General features: G+C 40.0%; 2 protein-coding genes across 5 annotated transcripts; one reads left to right on the forward strand and one right to left on the reverse strand.

Moving 5' to 3' along the window:
* The first annotated feature begins 562 nt into the window (after window positions 1–562).
* Window positions 563–5,132, forward strand: TSTD3 (thiosulfate sulfurtransferase like domain containing 3). Its single transcript, XM_038132650.1, has 4 exons — window positions 563–714; window positions 866–1,021; window positions 1,233–1,392; window positions 2,728–5,132. Exons 1-4 carry the CDS (start codon window positions 636–638, stop codon window positions 2,789–2,791), a joined length of 459 nt encoding a protein of 152 aa, XP_037988578.1. The 5' UTR covers window positions 563–635; the 3' UTR covers window positions 2,792–5,132.
* A 783-nt stretch (window positions 5,133–5,915) lies between these two features.
* CCNC (cyclin C) lies at window positions 5,916–22,374 on the reverse strand. 4 transcript variants are annotated; one of them, XM_038132646.1, is made up of 12 exons: window positions 22,165–22,374; window positions 21,138–21,244; window positions 17,545–17,629; window positions 17,231–17,300; window positions 15,714–15,765; window positions 13,057–13,112; window positions 11,756–11,791; window positions 10,243–10,334; window positions 9,459–9,526; window positions 9,099–9,178; window positions 7,077–7,195; window positions 5,916–6,421 (listed from the first exon to the last, which is right to left on the reverse strand). In XM_038132646.1, the coding sequence occupies exons 1-12, from the start codon at window positions 22,194–22,196 to the stop codon at window positions 6,367–6,369; spliced, it is 852 nt and encodes a 283-aa protein (XP_037988574.1). In that variant the 5' UTR covers window positions 22,197–22,374; the 3' UTR covers window positions 5,916–6,366. The 4 variants fall into 4 exon arrangements, with proteins under 4 accessions (XP_037988574.1, XP_037988575.1, XP_037988576.1 ...); XM_038132647.1 differs by having other exon boundaries at window positions 22,138–22,369; XM_038132648.1 differs by lacking the exon at window positions 17,545–17,629 and having other exon boundaries at window positions 22,138–22,370.
* Between the last annotated feature and the right edge of the window lie 222 nt (window positions 22,375–22,596).

Raw genomic sequence — 22,596 nt, forward strand, 5'->3', positions numbered from 1 at the left:
GTCTGGTGAGTCTGGGGCCATGACCACTTCCTTGAGGAGGCTGTTCCAGTGCCTGACCACTCTCTGGGTGAAGGTTTTCCTAATATCTAACCTAAATCTCCTGTGATACAGCTTCATGCCATTCCCTCGCATCTGCTCATTGGTCACCAGCAATGAGACCGGTGCCTGGACCACATCTCCTGTGGCTGTAAAGGGACAGTGACACTGGTGAAGGGGGTGCAGGCCAGTGCTAAAATCACCTTTTCTGCTCGACGTTACACTCAGAGGCTGGGATTTTTTACATTTGATTTGGTATCAAAATTCTTCATCTCTGTTTCATCTCCCAGCCTTTGGTACTTTCAGGCGTCTCCACAGTTTGGGTTGGCTGGTAGAATTTACCCTGCCGAGGCAATGCAGGGTAAATGCTGGATGTATCGAAACCGGAGGCGGCGACTGTGTGACCTGGCCGGTGCCACGCGTGGCCACCTCGGCGTCGCTCCCCTGCGTGGGCCAGCGGCGACCAAAGCCGCGGGCCCCGTGGAGAAGGCGGTGTCTCCTCCCCGCCGGCGGGGGCGGGCGGTGGAGATGGGCTGGGCCGAGCCGGGCTGGGCTGGGCTGGGCCTGGCTGGGCGGCCGCCATCGCCAGCAGTGCCGGGATGGGGCTCGGGGGCTGGTGGCGGGCGGCGCGGGCCCTGCGGGCGGCGGGCGGCTGCTGGAGCCGGCCGGCAGCGCCCGGTGAGCGGGGGCGGGCGGGGATGGGTCTGTCGGGGACGGGCGGGGGCGAGCTTGGCCGGCGCCCGGGGACAGCCCCGTGTGGCCGCGTTTGGCGGCGCTGCCCGCCCCGAGCGCGTCCCGCGGCCGGGCTGACCGGCTGTGCCCCCGCCAGGCCCCGCCTGCCGCAGCCTCTGCGCCGCCGCGGCGCCGAACCTCTCCTACCAGGAGCTCAAAGACTTGAAGAAGGGCAACGTCCTTCACATTGACGTGCGGGAGAGGTGGGAGATCGACAAATTTGGAAAAATTCCGGAGTCCATCAATATACCGCGTAAGTTGTCAAGGCCGCTGTTTGCAGGCATCGGGTGTTCCGGGTTCCTCCTGGCTGGAATGGTCAAATGGTGGTGACTGAGCAAAGAGGAACGCTGATAAGCTGGCATGTAATGAGGCTGAACGTTTCCTCCAGAGGAGTTAGAAGTCTTGCAATGTAAGCCTGTCTTTGGATGGAGAATAAACAATAGCTTGTTTTCTGTATTTCCCAGTGGGTGAATTAATGGAAGCTCTACAAATGGACCCAACAGATTTCAAGGAGCAGTATAATCAAAAAATGCCATCCAAGTCAGACCCTGTGGTTTTCTCCTGTTTGGCAGGAACAAGAAGTAAACAAGCACTTGGTTTTGCCATGTCCTTGGGTTTTAGCAGGTAAGGCTTTATGTGTGAGGATGGGATTAATGCTACTTCCCCCCATGAAGCAGAACATGTACTCACCTTGTGTGCAAGGGTAAAAACTTACATGTGGAATATGAACAAAACAATTGGTATTTCAGTTAGACACCTCCTCTCGTCTCCACTGAGCCTGGAAGGATGCCATTGGGTGTTGCAGCAAAGTGAGGTGTACCACCCTCTGAAACAACCCTTCATCAGCTCTGCACATGTGCCACTGGTGACACAAACTGCTGCCACTGAAGGGTCCTTCTGCCTCTTAGGGCTCCCCTGCTGAGATGCTTCTTCCTTAAAGAGCTCCATAAGCACTAGTCCTGAGATGCAGGAAGATTGTAAAGGTGGAGAACTTCTTGCTTTGGTAGTAGTACGGTCTTAAATAGAGAAACCACACCCTTTGTTGAATTGCAGTTCTACCTTTACGTTCACTGTTGACAAAGGATGCCTTCACTTCCTGTAAAGCTTTGGATTATTTGCCAGGAGTAAAGCAGTGAAGGCAATAGCTGACAAAACAATGAGATTATGACAGAGTGTAATGCAGCATTTGGTTTGCAGAGTTGTTAAACCTATCTTTGGGAGGTGCCTTGCTGTCTTGAAGACTGCAGATAAAATTTAAGACATTGGTTATTTGCTCATGTTTTCATTGAGCTGCAGTTCAGGAACTGGAACATTCACATTATTTCTAGTCAAAAGTATGGAAGCATGTTCTTGTTTCAGAGTGAAAAATATCCTCCATTAACGGTTTTTCATGATGCCCAATTGAAGGAGTCAATATTGTTTTGCATAGTGGATTTTTATTTTACAGAGTTTAGTTTTGCATAGGTTGATGTCAGACCTATAGAGCATGTAGGTTTGCAAGGAAGTAAAGATCAGTGTGCAGGGTTTATTTGGTGACAACTGAAGTATTAGACATAATAAATAGATATGTGTGTCTCCCACTGCTGTGAGTCTCTTCTCACTCTTTTAAAAAAGAACTGGCAACTGTTTCATTGATCCAGCTACTATTTCTTGCTTGGTGTTTGAACTCCAACATGTCATTTGGAAGAAAAGAGTTACAGAACTCACAGCATGGAAGCAGGCAGTATTAGAGGAGAAGGAATGTCAGTCTGGCTCATTGAAGCTAGGTACAAGTGTATATGGTTGCAGAGAATTTCCGTGTTTTCTCTTTATTTTAATCTGGTTTTTGTTGGGGTTTTTTTGTTTGTGGGGTCTGGGGTGTTTATTTTTTATTTTTGGTTTAGGTTTTTTTGCTGTGTCCTCTTTAAGAGACAATATTAAGGACTCTTCTTGAGAAAGGTATCTTTTGCATATTTTCAGAGTTCAGCAGTATGCTGGTGGCTTTGACGACTGGGTAAAACATGAACCTCCAGAAAAGAAATGAAGATGACAGCCCCACTCCTTACCCTATCAAGGCTTCAGGATGGTTTGTAGGTTTTAGCAAACTGCATGCATTCCACTTCCATAATAAAGCTCACTACTGGCTTCTTGTGTAAATGGACATTCACCTTCAAACAGCCATGCATCTCAACTGCTTGGTTTAAATTACACCCAAAGACCATGACACAAATAGAGGACATTAAATTTGCTCAACCTTTCAACCTTTACTTTGGGTTATGGTTTTGGTGAATGCATGTGAAGAGAACCTAAGTGCAGATTATGTTTACTTTTTTGTATGATGTAGTTTATGACTGTTTAAACTAATGATAATAGGACAAATAAAATTATTATTTCTCAAATACTTGTGTCAGGTAGTTGGTTTAGAATAGTCAAACTGCAGATATTCTAGTATCAAGGAGTCAAGGGGATAACAGTGTTGTGTTGTGCCAGGGCTCACCAGGACTAACAATTGCCTTTTGAAGATCATTGAGGTCAGAGTGTAGAGATGATTTCATGATTTAGTTAAATGTGTAATTCATCATGCTTAGCTGTATTGATCAAGCCACCAAACTTCAGCATACAAATGAACAAAGCAAGGCACTCTAATCAACTAAGTTGGTACTTAGTCATGAACAGCCAATGCTTCCTTTTGTGGCTAAATTAAGATTTCTTGGGAACACCTAAAACTACAAGTTATTCTGTGTTACACCAAGATCTATCTAGCCTATTATTTTCTGTTTGGCAGCAACTGGTAATAAACATCTGAGGAAGAGCATAAAACACGATTAGTATGTAGTGGTACAATCTCCAGATTACTCTCATTTACAACTCAGAATGCTTCAGGCTTTGCATATCTTATTATATTGGGGTATTTGTAAATTTTCAACAGAAACTCCCATCAGACACAGCAGTGTTGAGAAATCTTTCCTTTTGTTGCTTCCCAACTTGCCATGTATTCATCAGCTGCTCTGGCTTCTTCTGTCAGAAGTGAGCAGTTGTCACCTTTCAGTCTTCAGACCACCTGTGACTTTTCTAGACCTACTGTCTTTTTGGAACTGAGGAGGTGTGGGTTGTTTTTTTATAATGGGAAAATTACTGTATATCTCTTTTAATTTCCTTTTTTACTAATTGTGGTAGGTTTTTTGCAAGATCTTTGCTCAAACTATTTGTAGCTTACCAAATTAGATGATCCTTTCCAATTTGCCTTCCAGATGATGGGGTTTGAGTTAAATAACTTGTCTGATCCAGTTTGTTTCCTTTGGGATTTTTCTTTAAGTCTTTTTGGCATAGATGGCTTGTGTTTGCTTTGACACTTCAGAGTCACCTGTTCCCATATAATCTCTGAAGAGTTTCAGCTACCTCTCTTTCAACGAGATACCACATTTTTATGCACCTCTCCTTTGACGTAAAGCACAAGAAAGGTGATTTTTTTCTCTGCTTGCTTAGTAGCAAGACTGTTGAATTCACATTATGTTCCGTTTCCTGTTGTTCAAAATTGCATCTTTTTAAAACTGTCTTCACTGAATCCAGCTCTTTTGACTGCACTTTATTGCCTTTCACTGTTTTTACTGGAATCAAAGCTGGTAAAATTAGCCTCATCTTCCCAGTAGAGAATTGCCTTAAGAAACTTCTAGGTACTATCAAGAAGTGCCTGACATTTTAGCTCTGAGATTTAGGTCCCATTGTGCTTTAGGTGTGAAGTAAAGTCCACAAAGACTCTTCAGCAGCAAGAAAATATTTAATCACTCTTGCCAGAATTATTCATTAATTCCCTAATTCCAAAACATGAACTTTCCTGGCAGATTATGTGGTATATGTGAGAAGACTGATGCTTACCTAAAGAATAGTTCCTGTTTAAGAACTCCATACAACAGAGGTCAAGTCGCTTTGATTTATTTCTATTCCCCAAGTCCACATTACAAATCACACATTTTAGACTTCAAGAAATGAAAGCAAAATAGCCAAATTCCACTTCATCAATCAAGTGTTTATAAAAGGTATGGATCAAATGGCAACCAAGTAGCAAAGACCAAAATGTATATTTTTTCCACCTCATCAAAGAGTCTGGGGCTGGTTCACAAAATGGTTTATGGAAATAACCTGAACAGAAATAAATGCTAGTAGCCTAATGGGCTACATATAAAAACACTTCCGTTATATTTCACTGAATGACCAGCCAATTACAAAGACAGGTATTTGCAAAAACAGGTGGGTTTTTTTTTTTTTTTTAAGGGGCCAGTTCAAGACACATCACAGAACACACATTTTTCAATCTCCTTTCAGGATTTCAGAGCAGTGAAATGTGTTGTTTCAGGAAAACAAACAAAAAACAAACAAAAAAAAAAAAAAAAGGAGAACAATATTACTGAACTTTATCATTCAACTTTTATACTTGGGCAAGTTGGCATTATCATTCAAAATAAAGTTGTACAGAACTTAGTTAGAAACAAAGTTATCTAAAAAATCAAGTAATCAATTAAGGCCAATTCCTGTCTTCAGTGGGATATCTGCCTGAGTAAGGAACGCAGGATATGGCCTTCTGTTTGAAGAAATCTCATTTTCTCCAGCACAAAGGTAACCAAGGAATCCCATTTCAGTTATTCTAGAGTTGCTCCTAACATCCCAACTAAAATTAGCCAGTATGAAGCTCACCAAACACTTGATCCTCTTAAATAAACTCTCTAATGAACCACACAAATTCACACTAACAGTGAAGGCAGACTAACAGTGTATATCTTTTCTACAAAAAAAAAAATCCACCATAAAAAATAGCAATAATATCCAGATTTGTACTTGATTGTGAAATATTCTGATTGTACCATACAGTACACTTATTTGAAAAAAAAATTCCTAGTATGTTGGGTTATGTTAATTTCTAATACTTGAAATGTTTCAGAAAACTGCAGAATCACTATACATATTGCACTTCTCTGGCAAGCTGGGCTACTGTATTGTGGCAAAAACAACCAAGTAGATCTACTGAGGAATATAGCTTTTTTAAACCCAAAAATAGCAACCGACTTTCCTTCTTGCAGTTTTCATTAAAACTGTAACAATATTCTTTACAGGCTTTTCTAGGCATTCATTTCTGAAGGACTGTGTGTTACTTGTTGCAGAATCTGTATTTATTTTTTTTAATCAACAAAACTGAAGGTAATGGATAGATTCAACATAGAGTGCACTATCTTCCTTCAGTTACAAACAAAATGAAGACAACACAAGTCATTAATACAGTTACACTTGGGCCTCAGGTTACTGTCGCTCTAAGAATAGTTCACTTCAACACAAATAAAACCAATAATGGACTATTTGTTTTGAGTGAAAAACATTATCTTTTGCAGCTTGGTTTAAAGTGTGATTCCTTACACTGAAAAATCTTAGCACATTTGTTCCAGCGTCAGAGAAAATGATGTAGTTTTAGAGAAAAAGCTTTCAAAATGCTTGACACAAACAAGCTATTTATTCTTCGAGTTCTTTGTCAAAGATGTTACTAAAACCTTCTGTCCATTTCATGAACACAGGAAATATCCCAGGATGTCTTGAGTCAAAGTGGTCCATAAAGAAATTCTTTGGAATGCCTTAAGATTGGCTATAACTAGAGTTCTGGCTACCATTTGGACCCTGTTCTCCTTCACTGTAGAAGAAAACAAAAACATGTCTCTTCAATAAGAAGCATCACATTACATTTTTATCCTTTTTTTAATTTAAAAATACAGTATTCTGACAGTAATAAAAATCTTTGGAAAGAAAATACTTCAACATATACATAAATAGGTCAAAGTAGTCTGGTCAGTTTCATAAAAAAATGCAAAGGTTATTCTCAGCATGCATAAATAACTTCACCATATTTATGTGAATAATGAATTCAATATACGCCCATGAAGCTGCCTGCTGAATCTACTTCTGAAGTCAACATTGCAAAGTTCACATTACATAAGCATGTGCACAGGAATTTGCATGTTCAGATTCCCAGCAGTGGTATTTAATCACAGTAATTAAATACGACATCAAGCAGGCCCAGTTCCATTAAATGTGGCCCAGCCATGGAGTCTCACACTGGGGTTCCTTACATTTGCTGAGCTGTATTGATCACATTCTAATCACATTAACACTCTCCCTAAGATAATGAATGTTATGCTTCCCACTAGCTCCTGAACAACAGGCTGGTTTTGTATCAGAAACATCTGCACTGTGAAAACATACACTACACCTTGAATTAAACAATTACACATTCTTATGATCAAAGTGTAGTTTTTCCACAGGAAAAGTGCAATAAGGAAGTACCGTACCTGTTTGGAGGTGGTTTTGGTTTAGGCATTTTACTAAGAATAGTAGCCATCTCTTTTCTCTCATCAAAGTTCTTCCACTGCTCATACAGCTTCAGAATAACCCTGATTATTTCTAAAATCTGTATGAGAAAGAAAAGAGATCCTAAGGTCACACATGATAATGATTTTACCTTTGTCCTACATAGCCTGTTTAAGTGTGCAATTAACTAAAAAGGCCCCAAGCTAAAACTAAGCAACACAATTTTCATATTATAAACAGAGCTGTCTCAAACTGGTCCCAAAAAAGCATTTATTTAGTTTTTTGATTAATTGTGAATTGAAGCCTGAACAGAATACTTTCCCTTTCAACTGTATTTACTGCTTCTCTTCCTCTGCAAATGAAACACCTTTCCATTAATTTATTTATTTATTTGCAACTACTGTCACAGCTTATAACTAAGCTCCTGGGAAAATACAGACTTGGGCAACATGACTGCAGTGATATGACCATGCATGATCAATACAGTAATTGATGATTATCAATGTTCTATACATATCAGGGGAACAGTGTGGGAAAACAAAAGCCCAAAACATTCATCTGAACTCTTTCCTTCCAAGAAACAGAGCCAAGGAGTTTTTAAATACTTCTTAAATTCTTATATACATATAATAAGAATTGTTGACACTTCATATTCTGCTTCTAGAAGCGGAAGCATTCCATACCAGTTTGGACTTTCTATCTACCTTAATTTCCTTTAAATTTCTAGTACAGTATTCTATATAAAAGCTGGAGAATGTTTCATTCATAATATGTTTCATCATTCTCTAAATTAATAAAGTAGACTTCTTTCTTCTTTTTAATACATCATCTTTGATTAAGTGCTAGAGCAATATATTTTGTCCTTGAAACAAGTCACAGTTGGTGCTTCCCACATCCATGGTGTTCATGTGAATAAATCAAGCTTAGGCTTTATCACTGACACAAGAACCAATACAAGTAAACATTCAAAGATACTCAGTATCAAGCTTATGGTAATTTTGTCTATTAAAAATATGTTTGTTCTCCTTTGCTGCAAGTTTATTATAACCCTGCCTTTAAATATAAGACAGCATAATTCACAGAGCCCTCCACACAGCATAGCATCCACATTGTGTTTACATTTCAAGACAAATCCTGGAATACAAACACAATGCCATAACATCAGTGGGACAAAGGGCAATACTAAGGGCACACAGGGAAACTGCACCTCTCAATCATAACAGGCTAGTTAATTCCAGATACTCAGTTTCAAATAAAGACTGAAAAAAATACATGCTAAGTGAAAAACAGTGTGATAAGGAATATGACTACTAATTCGATTTGCTTGCTGGAGCTAAATAATGGTTAAAAAAGCTAACCTAAAAAGTAAAATGAACTAGTGAGGATGAAGACATTGTTAGAATAAGGACAACTGCACCCTGACACCTAATAAATTAATGAAGGGGATTATTTGACTTGGAATTTGCATTAGCAAGGAACTCAATCGAATGATCTTGGTGTCTCCCTGCTTAGCACTGATTGAAGTCACGGTGCTGGGCATCCTGAAAGCGTCAAAAATGTTCTAAACTATGCTATACTCTGCACATGTACAGGGAGAAAATGAGAATGGTGTGCTGGCATGATGCTGAAAAGTGAATCAGAAAATCACATGCACTTCAACTTAAAAGTCAAACTTGTACTGACAATCTTGTGTGATGAAAAACACGGGGAATTATTTTTCTGGCAAAGAATGTAACAGATACTGGGTTTATATTTCTGCCTGGAAAATGGCAATACCAGCAATGCTCTTTTGTTATGCAATGATTTTGTCTTGACTTTCAGAGCAGGGTGATAACCAAATAACCTGACATTGTCTCCCTTCCAAAGAGATCTGCCTAACTGCAACAGCATCTAACAAGAGCACTGAATTTCAAGTTCAAATCAGTACTGCAGATGTATAAGACAACCATGACTACCATTTCTGGTCAGTCCATAACAAGTGGTGGGAATAAAAAAACGAGTACCTTTTCCATATCAACAGACAGCTCAGCAAACCATTGCCTTGCATCCTTCTGCTGGACAACACAGGCCACATGTAGGCAAGCTGCAAAGATTGGGGGACATGGATATTGAATAAAGATACACTCCCAATACAGTTAGAAACATTCAATTTTTTATAAACCCTATAGAGTTCAACAGAGAAAATTCGGGATTAATTATGTGACTTTTCTTTAAGGCTTTTTAAGTTACAAGGCTACAGTGTCAATGCTGTATGAGACACAACCTGAAGCACCTTATGAGGGCACTCTGAGGAATGCTTGTGATGGGACAGTGCACAGAATACATCCAGGTAAACATGACAGGAGACATCACTTGTTACTTACCTAGAGCTATCATGAAAGGAGGGTACAGCAGACAAAGATCAGTTCTATATGTGTCATTCACTATCCTCCTGTGCAAAAAAGAACTTGTAAGTATCTTCCTATTCATCTTTAGACTATATTCCTTCAAAAACTGCTGTTGGTTTACAAATATTTTGTCCGTTTTCCAGATGGTCAAAGCAATGATGCTGCAGGGCAAAATATCAAGGAAAGAGATCTTTTTCCTTGTAAAAATCTCTTAAGCCTTTCTTTTTTTCCCTTGTAGTCACAGCAGAAGTTTATTTGGAAACATTCTTTCAGTACATCAATGTCTTTCTGCAGTGGATGTGTATGTATACCATCAAATAATTATCTGTTTCACAAATAAGTAAATGCTAGCATAAAAGTAGTACTTCTACTGTCTTTCTGTATTTGAAACAGTTGAAGAATAATAGCTCTGCTAGCACGACTAAAAAACCCTATATATTTTCTTCTACCTCCTATGACAATGTTGACAGAAAAAAATTTCCTCTACTCATAGTCACCATTCAGTAATGTTGGAACTGTGCCATTAGAGCTAGTCTAAAAAAATAAAAATTAGACCACTGCAAAGTAAAATAATTACAGGGCTAAAGACAGAATAAGCTAAGTCAGGGACATATACCTGCATAGGTTAACTACGGCACCCTTTCTATTCAAATATGGCTAAGCCTGCTTGGTTCAGCAAAGCTTAACCACCTTTGAAGAACAACTGTTAAACACTTGCTTTCTTGACGAAAGGAGGAACTATTTCCATTGTCTTCATTACCATGCGAGAGGTAGCAGCATGTCTTCTTGGCCCATATCTTGCACATATTGGAGCAAAGGTCTATAAGGATGATATACTATCAAACAGCAGTCCTAGGAAAAATGTCATTGGGAGAGAAGTTAGATTTCAATGCAGAGCACGTTGTCAGTTCATACTAAAACATTTGGTTTATAAGTCAATTACTGATGGGTTTTTTTTTAAGTAGCATTCTAACACCTAGCCCTGCTCTAATGAGGGCAGTGCTCTCTCTAGAATACCATTACACAGCACAGTTGCCAGTCTGTCAATGTCCTTCCCCTAAGAGACACAAAAAGTCACATCTGCAGCACACTGAAACCTCATTTGCTTACAAACCCGTAATTCCCACTTGGAAACACAAAATGCTGCCAGAAAACAGTCTGCTACTAAATACCATACATGGAGAGCATGCCAAAATAATTGATGCTGGTTTGGAAAGAAAGGAAAGAAAAATTCCACTGCTCTCAAATCCCCTCATTTTAGGTCCAGGTAAACGAGAGCCTTTAGCTCTTGCTAAAGGCAGCCAAATGTGTGGATACTACAGGGAAAAGCCACATTAAGTTACATGTGCTGAACACGTACATGAAACACCATTACTGCACACACTATATATTGCATAGCATACTGAAAAAATAAGTGAATCCCCAAAACATAACTTCTTGTAAATGCAACTGCTTGTGCCAAAACTCCTGTATACAAAACTCAAGAGTTACTGCCATGTATAGCAGAGGTATCAAGGACTAAACCTAAACAGGAATCTAAAAACTGTATTAAAATTACTTGTATGTACAAACAAAAATTTTGACCTGATCTCCTCTGTGTTCAGTTCCCAAAACATACTCTGTCATCTGCTGTTTAATTCACTAAGCTGTTCCCTGGTTTCTCACTCCTTTTCTCTGCACTTGAGCAGAGCTACTCAAGTACAGTAGCACTAGAGTTCAGTGCTTAACCCATCCAAGTCCAAGCCATATGCAGAAATTAGGCACTACTTTATCCAAGCCCTGTAAGCAGCCTGGGTTGCCTCCTTTCAGCTCCCTGAGCAAACACAGCTATGGGATAGCTACTCTTACAAAAATCAGGTATGGCTTCTTTCTTTGAAAGGGTCTGGAAGAAAATGTCCCACTGTGCTCCTTTCATCCAACAGCCTAACAGTTACTGCACCACCTCAGAAAATGGGAGGCCTGAATTCGGTTTCTTCCTCACAGGATTCAAACCTACATCCCACTTCCTAGAAGATTACTCTAATTATAAGGTTGTTATAGACTAGTCTGAATGGGATAGTACCCACACCTTCCGCTAGAACATATATGTGTAGCCCCAGATTCTTTCAGGCAAAACGAAGAGGACATAGAAAGAATACAACTCTTCATGGTCATAACTGGCTATTCCATCTAGGGAAAAAAGGACACTGACATCCCAGTCTCTACATCAGGACTTAGAAAGAGTTACCTCTCTCACAAAAACAAAAGCAGTTCCACCAAAAAACCCAACCTACCATTAATTCTAAGAGATAGAATTCACATTCTAGTATCTGTAAAGAAGCAAAATCACAGTTAATAAGCAGTATGTTTCAGGCAGCAGAAAGAATTAAGTGACACACAGTTTAACATCAAAAATGCTTAGGAATTCTCAACAACTATTTCCAACAGTCTTAAATGCATTTTATCTGAAACTACAAAACAAACAAAAACAAAACTATTATTGGCTATTACCTTACCACTATTATAACTCAACTCGTCATAATAACAAACAAGTTAAGTATTTTGGATCAAGTTTCCTATGAAAGACTGCTTCACTGGCAGCACTTGCCTGATTTGTTTCAACACCCGGTAGCAGCAAATTTTTCCCAGTGCACAGAAACTTCACAGCAATAGAGAAGTTATTTTGTAGAATTAGAACATCTTCATCAGCTCACTAACTTGTCAAATAGCCTTTCAAAACATTTTCAGATTTAATTTCATATGAAATATTCTGTGCAATTGTAGCAACTAAATCAGCTCTCACTCTCAATGCAGAAGGTGATGTACTGGTGACATGAAGGAAAAGACTGGACTACTTTTGCTATACGAAAGCAGTACTCCAAAATGTATTTCCATTTGCCTTTATCTATAAAATAGCAGTGCAGTTTCATTAGAAGATCTTAGGTATTTTATATTCTGATGTATCATTTGGCTTGCTAGATTGGGTGAAAAGCAAACAGACAAAAAAGTAGTATTTGTTACAGCCAATCTAAAACTATTTAGATGTTTAGCTTTCAAAATTCTACAGCACAGGTCAGAATTGGTTTTAAGAAAAACTACAAAACTTCTCAGTATTGTGACTGTGAATACCTTGAAAACCACTGGTAAATTTAAAGTACTAATTAAAACTATTTTTCAAGAGCCATTAAATTTTACAGGCAAAAATAAAACTGCTTTCTGTAAGCCAACTGCTCATGTGTGCAAGCTTGGAAGCATTCCAGGTGCAAAGGCCATTTACTTTCCCTGGAGCAATGTATCTGTAATCAAGAATATTCAAAAAAAACCTAAATCTTTTTTCTCATCACGCTATAGAAAAACGACTATTTCAGTCACCCTATCACATCATTTGTCTTCCCTGACAACAATTTAAGGGAAGGAGGTTATGTAAGATTTTTATAATTTTTAAAAGTAACTTTCCCAATATTCTATACAAAACTCATCATGAACAAACTTGACATATGACTATGAAAATGTTTCTTTCTTAGTATTTAAAAGAAAGAATTTCCTGCTAACAATCATTTATTTGATCAAGTTGTATTTCAAATAGCATACTTACATGGTTCATCCTATAAGGAAACTCCTTTGGAAAGGCATATGAAAACCTAGTTTTCACTAGAGTAAACAGAAAAAAGTATGTTAAAAATAATGTAATTAATACTTTTACTTCTTTCCCTTTCTATTCATCTGTATTTATTTTATTATTTCTATTCATCTGCCCTTCAAATCTACCTGGCAGCACAACTTTCAGTTTGTGGCTTTCAGTACAAAAGGCTTGTATTTCAAAGAGAAGAGGTAAGTTACAAGATTTAAGATCCTGAAAAGGAAAGAGAAATATACCTGAAATCCAGATTTGCAGAGATACTCAGCCAGACATTTGACTGCTGCTTTGGACACTAGTAAGTCTTCTGGTTAACCACCAACTAGCTCAGGGATAGCTAACTTCCCACAAGTTATCATTCACAGAGCTCTCCCAGCTACTGATGTTCAGGATCTCAGTATGAACACTAAATCCAAATGGAATTTTCAGGTGGGAATTTTCAACATGCAAGATTTTAAAGGAACTAATGAAGTCTTAAATAAGCAAGCCCAATGGCAGGGTAAGGGAGCTCAGACAGACTTCTTGCAGGTCCATAATGTAATGATTATCTCCAACTGAGATATTTAATTAATCTTTATGTATTTTACAAGGAGAATGAATACAGTTAGTGCACTAGTAAGAAGCATGTTAATATGCAAAATCAGAGTGATTTCATGTTAGAATGCTGAACAAAGAAAAACAAGAACACTTGAAGATGTGGATTTGACATTTGTACACATAAAACATTTAAAAAGCTATTTTAAGTCCTTGAAGTCCAAGGAAAACAAGTAACATTTAACATCCTAGAAGTGAACAATATTCCTTATATTAATGACAGACAGTATATTAATAAATGGTACTATCAATACTACTTCCAGAAAATCAGTATGACACTCAGTTCAAAGAAAAGACAGCATCAGTCCTCTGGACCAAAGAATTCACCATTTAAGACCTAGGATGAACTTTGCTAGAAAATTTGTTGTAGGACACCAAGACCGGGCTACTGAGCGGAAATTTTAATTACTTCAAGAAAGAGAAGAATTAATAAAAGTATTTCTCAATATGTATGCAAATTGAAGATGTACACGGTATGAAAAAAAGAAAACCAATTTGAGAAAGCAGATAGGGAGAAAAAGCTTTTTTCCCACACAGCAAGCTGCAGACACAACCATTACATGGAGCTGTCATTTTAGTGAGATGTGTTAACAGAAGAAAAACCTTTTGAAGAGGTTGTTGAAAACGAGGCTAAGATCATCTTCCTTACAAAGGAAGCAAGTGTTATTAACTTCATGCTGCTACTGAGCTAAAAGCAAGCAAACCTCTTAAACCAGACACTATTACATTAGTCAGCCCCTCTTTTAGCTGGTTTTCACTTTTACTTGTCTCGCCTCAGCTTTTCTTGCCTTCAGTATTAAGACCTCCCAAAAACTGCTGTGTGCTACTGAAGCAACTCTGGTAAAGGAAGACCAGGTAAAGTAAAAGATTAAATGCTTGCAGAAAGCCTGCTGCCTGGCCCCACTTCCATGAAATGCACAGTATTTATCAGGCCTGACAGGACTTCTAGGTCTGAAGGAAGAGCTGTGAGGAAAATCTTCTATAGGGTCCCGACACTGGAATTTTGAGAAACAGCACAGCTAAGAACTAGATGTCCAAGTAAAATCAGCTGCCACATATTTACCAAAATCCATCTAACTGTCTCACTTATACATCAAAACTTCCACACAATGATGCTTCTGATGTAAAAATAGCAACTCTCAGTGCTAAATCCAGTACTGGTCGGTCTTGGTCATGCTGGCACTAAAGATGTGTTTCAGTTCCTGGTGGCAGAACTGTCACACGGCCAGCCCCATGGACTGATACACTCTCTGCATCTGGAGGCTGCAGATGCAGCCAGTCACCTGTCCCCTCAACGGCTACAAGGGATTTTGAAAGCGCTGACCTACATTTGGAAGAGCACAGCCAGGAATTGCCCATTGAGAGCAGCTGGACCTTCTGGGTCAGATAAAAGCATTCAGCTAAGGAAGACATCACTACAAGAGTTTGATGGATGACATGTAAGTTATACGAATTGGGAAATACAAAGGCAAGTGGGAAAGATAGAGAATTAAGTAATTACAGTGTCATTTTATTGAATTTATTGTGAACAATTGGTCATAAAACGTATTTTTAGAAATAAATACCATGTGCAAAGACTAATTTTATGATGGGGAAAAAAGGATTTTTAAAAATCTGAAGGTATAGAGCCTACCAAAAATTCTTAAAACAGGTACTTTCAAAGAGCCGTACCTTTTACTAAACAGGCAAAGCTGTACATTTCCAATTCTATCTTTGAGTAGTTCAGAATTCAATTTACTACTTGAGGTTGTTTATAAATTTCAATAGTTTTATTTTATTACTTAGTTTTCACTTATGCTTGCCATAAGTTCCAGCCATAATCAACCAAAACTAATACAGAAAGGACACTTCTGCCTCTGTATTTGGAAACAGAAGCTATTTATTCTAAATGGTTTTAACTGGCTATTTAAGAACTCCATGATTTGAAAAAAAGCTGCCTTTAAAAAAAAAGCAAAAAAAAACCAACTGATCTCTCTGCAGAGATACTTAACTAGAGTGTAATGAAAATTAGTGATACTTACATACAGAAGTAGCAGCAGAAATCAATCTTGTATTTGAAACAACACCAAATTCCTGAAGAAAAAGAATGGTAAATGAGGTGAACCACCTGAAACACCATACACTCACACTATTATCAAATTAAAATAATGGCTTCTTACTAAACTGAGCTTCTTTTTGCAGTATTGTAATATTTGTTTTTTTCCCCCACCCTTTTTTTTTTTCTTAAGGTAAACAGGGCTAAAGTCTTTACCTAAGAGTTATTTCATTGATTAGTTGCTTGGTTGTTTGTGAAGAACAGTAAAGATTTATGAAAGGTACAAAAGCACCAAAAGTTCAGCTAGCTAACATTCTTCTTATAAAATAGAGAAGAGGGCTTCAAGGAGGTTATTTTTTTCCTTATCCCATTTGGAGAGAAAACTGTCTTTAGAAACCTGCCACTAACTACCCTTTTTAGTTATGTTTTTGTGAAGTCTTAGCTCCTGTGCTGAGACAGTCAGCAACCTGAAAATTTTCTGTATACAATGTTCTTTCAGAGAAGTCCATAGCTGAATCAATAATGCTGCCCTCTAAAGCTGCAGAAGCTTTAGGAAGGCTACACAGGAAGGCTGCACAGACTTCTAACTTAAGGTACATCTATGTATATACACTCTGTGTCTGTGCCTGCTTAAATGCTCATTTAACAGGTTGATTAAAAAGCACTCTCTCCAACACTCTCTCTTTTCCTTGATGTCTTCTAAACACTGAAGAGTGTCACAGTACTTGTACAGACAATAGTATCACATGTCACCACTAGTTCAGTAGAACTGTTCCTGCCATCCATTAAGTATTTGAGCTCCTTCTGTAAAACTCCTTAGTGCTGATATATCATAAAGGGCCCAATTTGACTTTTTTCCATTACACAGACACTTCTCAAACAGCTGTAAACTTGCTGCATTACAGAGAACTAACAGCAGCACCCAGCTGACGCTAACTCTTGGCCACATTCAAAGGGGAGTACTGATGGTGGAGGCATGAAGCCCTCTCACCACGACCCCTAATGGGTCAGTTCCTTATGATAACTTCTCAAGGACAGAGCATGAGCTACAACATACTTTTAATCCAAGTAATGAAAGTGTGGTAAACTCTGAGGATCCCTTGCTATATGAAATAGAACAAGATAATTAGGAAAAAAATTCCAATTATGTTTTAAAGTTTGAATAAACATAAATAAGGAGAAACACACCAGAAAGGAGACACTGCTTAAGATAGACACAATTTAAGATACAGTGCATGTAAATATTTAAACACTGTGTGACAGTGAAACAGCCATTTAAAATATTTTTTTCAATTTTCATAGGCACTTCAGGGTTAGTAATTTAGACAAATTTTGAAGGCCTTTTCTGTCTCCTTTTCATAAATGCTATAGAAATCTATGCAAAAAAGAGAAGGTTTAAACCCCCAAAGCATGAAGAAAGACAAAAAAATTTGAAAGTCCTAAACGTTTTCTTTCTCTCATACATCACATAATGTTACATTAAAAAATTGTAATACTTCATACCTCTACTTTGGATGCCAAAAACACACACGTAGGAGCCATTAATACTGGATCTATACTTTTTAGGGAATATCTGAAATGTTACAACAAAATTATAATATGTTGTTTCATACATGTAGAACGATTAATCTATTAAGAGCACCACACTTCCTTTTGAAAAAGCAAAGCTTAAGTTAACTTTATTAAAGCATAAAAGCTTTACACCATCCAGAAAACAAAGTGGCACTGTTTTTAACACAGAACTGCATTTTTAAAGGGCTACCAAAATGTGCCTAGCAAAAGTTTTATTCTTGTACCATCATAGTAAACAGTCCTACCTGGCATAGAATCTCTTGAAGTAGACTGTAGCAGTGGCAATAACTTGTTGTCTTAATTTAAGATGTTCGCCTAAAGCCTGGATAACTTAAAAAAAAATGAACAAAAGCTTGAGTTGAGTTTTTTTTTAAACAATTTGACACCAAATACCAAAGGGTCTCAAAACACAGCTAGTGCTGGGGATTCTAAGGAGCAGCACCACAGTCTTCTCCCTCTGTTGCTCTAGAGAGACAACACGCTGCTGTAAACCTACGGACCTGCAGGTGAAGAACCGCTGCCTCCTGAAGCTTGGGGACACCTTCAAAAAGGAAGAGGAACTTTGACTTCATTGTGTACAAAGTGAGTATGACCTTTAAGAAGATGACAACACAAATCTCAGAAGGGTAAAGCTCAGGTATTCCATTTTAGAGCAAAACAAATTCAGACACAGGAAATATAAATCCTCAGCTCTTCAGTGCCACACAAAATGGATGGTATTTTTTCAAACATGTAAAACTGCCAACACAAACACGGTCATTAAATTTGGCTGAGGCAGCAGGTGTTAAAAAAATGACATATTTAGTCTAGGGAGAGGGGGTGGGAGACCAGAGGATGCAGTCAGCTGCTCCATCACAGTGGTCCTCTGCCAGTTGGCCAAGAAACAACCCTGGTGTCATCTGTGCAGGTAGCTCTTGTTTGGCCTCCCAGGCAAAGGAAAGGTGCCAAGCAAATTAGATGCATCAAGCTGGGATTAAGAGCAGGGGTTGGATGTAAAGAAGGGCACTGTGAAACATAAGGTTGTTACTTGTTATTTTTCCCATACTTCTGCACTGCCATTATTCTGAGAACAACTCGGCTCTGTGAAGACTCCCTCTTCTTTTTTTCCTCCCTCATGAGAAATGTCAAAAACAATATTTTAAAATACACTTAAGTAGATATTTAAAATATGTACAGCAAGACCAAGATACTGACCATTGGTGGGAAAAGCAAACAATTCTGTTGTCAGTCATCACTAAATTCTTAGTCTCTACTTAAACACTCACTGAGATTTTTTTGCCCATGTTCCTGTCATGTATCCCCTGCGAACAGCCAGGGTACACATTTGTCACCCACTGGCAAGGCCCAAAGCAACAGTTAACCCCTGCCTGTGCCATATCATTCTTTTTCTAGAGAAGCATACAAAATTGGAACTAGCTTGACAGTGACAGTAGGACAAGCAATACTTCCAAAAAGGGTGTTAAACCCAATGCAATGTCTGTACAAATATTAAACATTTGATCAGCATATCTTGGGAGGCTGGAAAGAATTTCTGCCTTTAATTTGACCATGGGGCTAAAAAGCTGTCCTACTACTAGGGCATCAGAAAAATTAAAGTATTAGGCTAAACAGAATTCTCCAAATATGTCTCATATTCTCATGGGATTTTCAGGAATGGTTAGGCCATCTGCTGCCAGAGAAAAATCAAGTGTGGTTTAGAAGAAAAAAATGGACAAGAGCCTAGAGAGACTTAATGAAATGGAAGCTTGTATATGCTGGGAAAAAGTCCAATGCTTATAATTATTTTAATATTTGAAAAGAAACTATAAGATCATTTATTCCTGTATGTTTAGAAAGTAAGCAGTTTCAAAAGTTTGGGGTTTATTAATAAAGGTTGTTTTAAATCTGAGTATTTTGAGTAGCCTCTAACACAAACATTACTGCTTCCATACAAAACCAAAAAGGGAAAACAACTGATACACCTCTCAACCAAAACCAGTTAAAGCTTGGTGATCCAAACAGAGAAATCAACATCAGCTGATTTTTTCTAACTACTCTAGAAGATTATCTTTTTCCTTCTCTTCATAGCTGCAGGGAGCGATACAATCAGTTAGTGATCTAGTGCACTTGTTTTCCAATGAGAAAGCAGCAGGAAATTGCCCCTTCTCCATGCAGATTTTAATTGCTTTAGGGAACAACCATCTCCTGGACTGACACACACTGAATGTGACATGCTGGGGCTGAGCCTCATCTGCTCTCAGGTGGTGCAGATGGGAGACAAGGGGGGGACCCAAAGCAGGGTCTCTACTCAGAGACAGGCGAGGATACAACACATCAAGGGTTTGAACACAGCGAGCTCTGCCTGATCACAGAGCAGCCCTGCCCTCTGTCCTGCACTGTCCTGCCCTCTTTGCTAGAGAGGGGCAGAAAGCCCAGCACCACTCACTCCTGCAGAGCAGGCTGTGTTTGTACTGGCACAGGGGAGATGCTGGCAGAGCTGCTCTCCAGCTGCCCCCAGTCACTCACCTACCTTCAGGGGAGGCAAGTAGTGCCAAGGAGAACAACCCTGGGAACCACAAACCATAACTAACAAACTAACTTGTTTACTTTGTAAAGCCTTGTTTACCCAAGAAAAACAATGAAGTGAAACATTTAAAAAGCTTATTTCACAGTTCAAACTAATACTAGTGAAAATTAGCATAGAAATGCAGTTTTCAAAATATCCATAACCCTCCTTTTGTCTCTTTTTGTATTATGAAGTTATGACACTTGGTTTTAACCTCAAGAAATTTCAGAAATGGGTCAAATGGGTAAACCATTGCTAGCTCGATTTCCTGATGCCCTATAAGCAATAACACAGAGGTATCCATAGTGATCGTGTATATAGCATATGCAATTGTTACAAAAATAACTGAGCTAAGAGAGAAGCAATGGTATCTTTCACAGATACCATTCCAGCACTGACATAAGTTCTTCCAGTGGCTCTGGGAAAGTCACTTCACTTCTCTGTCACAAGTCTGGCCAGACAGCTGAAAAAAATAAGCATTCTGTACTTTAAAGGACTGCTGCAAAAAATACATAAAGAGCTGCTTGCAAACAAGTTACTAGTTAGCAATACCCTTTGCGTAAGGACATTTTTCAAAATATTGAACAATTGCAGAGAAAATTTTAAGCGCCTTTGTAATCTGATATATTCAGGTGTGGCCATTCATGTGGATAGCTAAATGCTTTTCAAGATCAAGTAAATCTTAGACAACTTCACACAGAAGTCCCAAATTCTTTGGGAGAGCAGGCTGCCTGCCAACAGCTCTCAGAAACTTGTTGACAACCTGAGAGCCACCTGGTACTGGGAAATCAGTCAGAAGACAAAACACGGGCTGTGTTGCAGGTTTCAGAGAATCTAAATGAACCCAAGTAACAAGTTTCCAAACTCTGCTGTTTAACAGAACGGCACAAATCACCTAAGATACTTACCCCACCCTAAGAACCCCCCCAAAAGCCCAGGCTGAGTACTAATGCTTGACACTGAACCTTTAATACACTAGCTTAGAAGTTTCTGCTTGCTTCTCCTCCTTTTATGTTATGAAAAGAACCTCTTGAAAAGAAGAAAATTTACTGTTTCATCCTATCACAGGTTAAAATGTTATATATGCAGCTAATTAGCCTGCAAGGTCTCCTAGAATTGTGTTAGTACAACTAACAAATTATTTATATTCCATGTCTTTGTTAAAATAGGCTGTGAAAGTATATGTAATACAACAATGAAAACATTACATTCTCTAAATAATTCAAACCTCCATTTATGGACATGGCACACATTGCACAGATTTTATGGCAGAAATAAAAAAAAAAGCTTTACCATTAGTAAAAAATATCTGTAGCTTCCAATATTCTTCTTCAGTCAGAAATTTCAAGTCTTTCTGGCGTTCTTTCAATAGATCTTGTTTATCCAAAATCCATTGTAAGCTAGAGGAATGGAAAATAATTTCAGCATCTCTTCTTTTATCAACATTATACTGTATCTCCTGTACAAACAGACTATGAATTAAGGCATAAAGAGCTTGTGGCCTTTAACAAAGCCACAAACAATCTTCTCAAGCAACTGTTCTTCAGGGTTTTTGAAAGTTAGACAACTGAAAACAAAGCAACAAAAAAACAAAAAGCAAGAAACCAAACAACAAAACAAGAACTACCAGGGGCTGGTATTAGCCTCTACCAGTAGCAAACTGAGCTGGCTGTACAGATCTTAGACCCTGACAGTCACTAACAAGGTTTATGTTGCAGCCATTTCATTACGGGCATCATCCAAACCCTGACCATGCACTCAGCATGAGGTGTTTCAGGGCAAAATCACAGAATCAATCAGGTTAGAAATGGACCTCCGAGATCCAGTCCAACCCACGACCGAACACCACCCCGTCAACTACACCACGGCATGGAGTGCCACGTCCAATCTTTCCTGAAACACTTCCAGGGACGGTGACTCCACCGCCTTCCTGGGCAGTTCGTTCCAGTATCAACCACACTTCCTGATGTCCACCCCAAGCCGAGGCCCGGCTGCCCCACGGCTGGGGACAGGCGTGTCAGGGACCCCGCACTCCGCCGCTGGAGCCCGGGGCGGCGCGGGCACCCACACCGGGACCATCCCTGTCCCGGAGCGCCCAAACGCTTCCCAAGCGGCGGCTGAGCGGGGCCGGCTCGGGCTGCTCCCGCCTCCCAGCCCGGCTCCCGCCAGGGTCCCGCGGCGAGCAGGCCCCGCCGCCCAGCCCGGCGCTCCCGGGCCTCCCTTCAGCGCCGTGCCCGCCGCCCGGCCCGGCAATGAATGGACAGAGCGCGGCGGCGACCCGCAGCACCCGTACCCCGCGCCCCGCGGCCGCGGCACCCACTAGTGAGAGCTCTGCCAGAAGTTCCCGGCCATGGGAAGCAGCGGAGCGGGGAGGAGGCGCCCGGGCCCGCGATGCCCCGGCCCCGCCGCCACAGCGCCGCCGCCCCCGCGCCGGCAGCAGGAAGGAGGAGGCGGCCGCCGCCGCCGCCGGCCGGCAACACGCGGCACTGGGAACCGTTCCCCCGCGCGCGGGTTCCGGCCGCCCCGCCGCCCCGCTGGCTGGCACGGGGACACGGACCGGGATGGGCCCGGAGGGAGGCACCTTCCAAACCGGCCGGTCCAGCCCCCGCCGTGTGCAGGGACACCTTCCGCTAGGCCAGGTTGCTTAGCGCACCGTCCGACACGGCCTTGAACGCCGCCAGGGACGGGGTAGCCGCAGCTGCTCTGGGCAACCTGTTCAGTGCCTCACCACCTTCACATGGAAAGAATTTCA

The sequence above is a fragment of the Motacilla alba genome, chromosome 3 (assembly GCF_015832195.1).
Source record: "Motacilla alba alba isolate MOTALB_02 chromosome 3, Motacilla_alba_V1.0_pri, whole genome shotgun sequence".
NCBI lineage: Eukaryota > Metazoa > Chordata > Aves > Passeriformes > Motacillidae > Motacilla > Motacilla alba.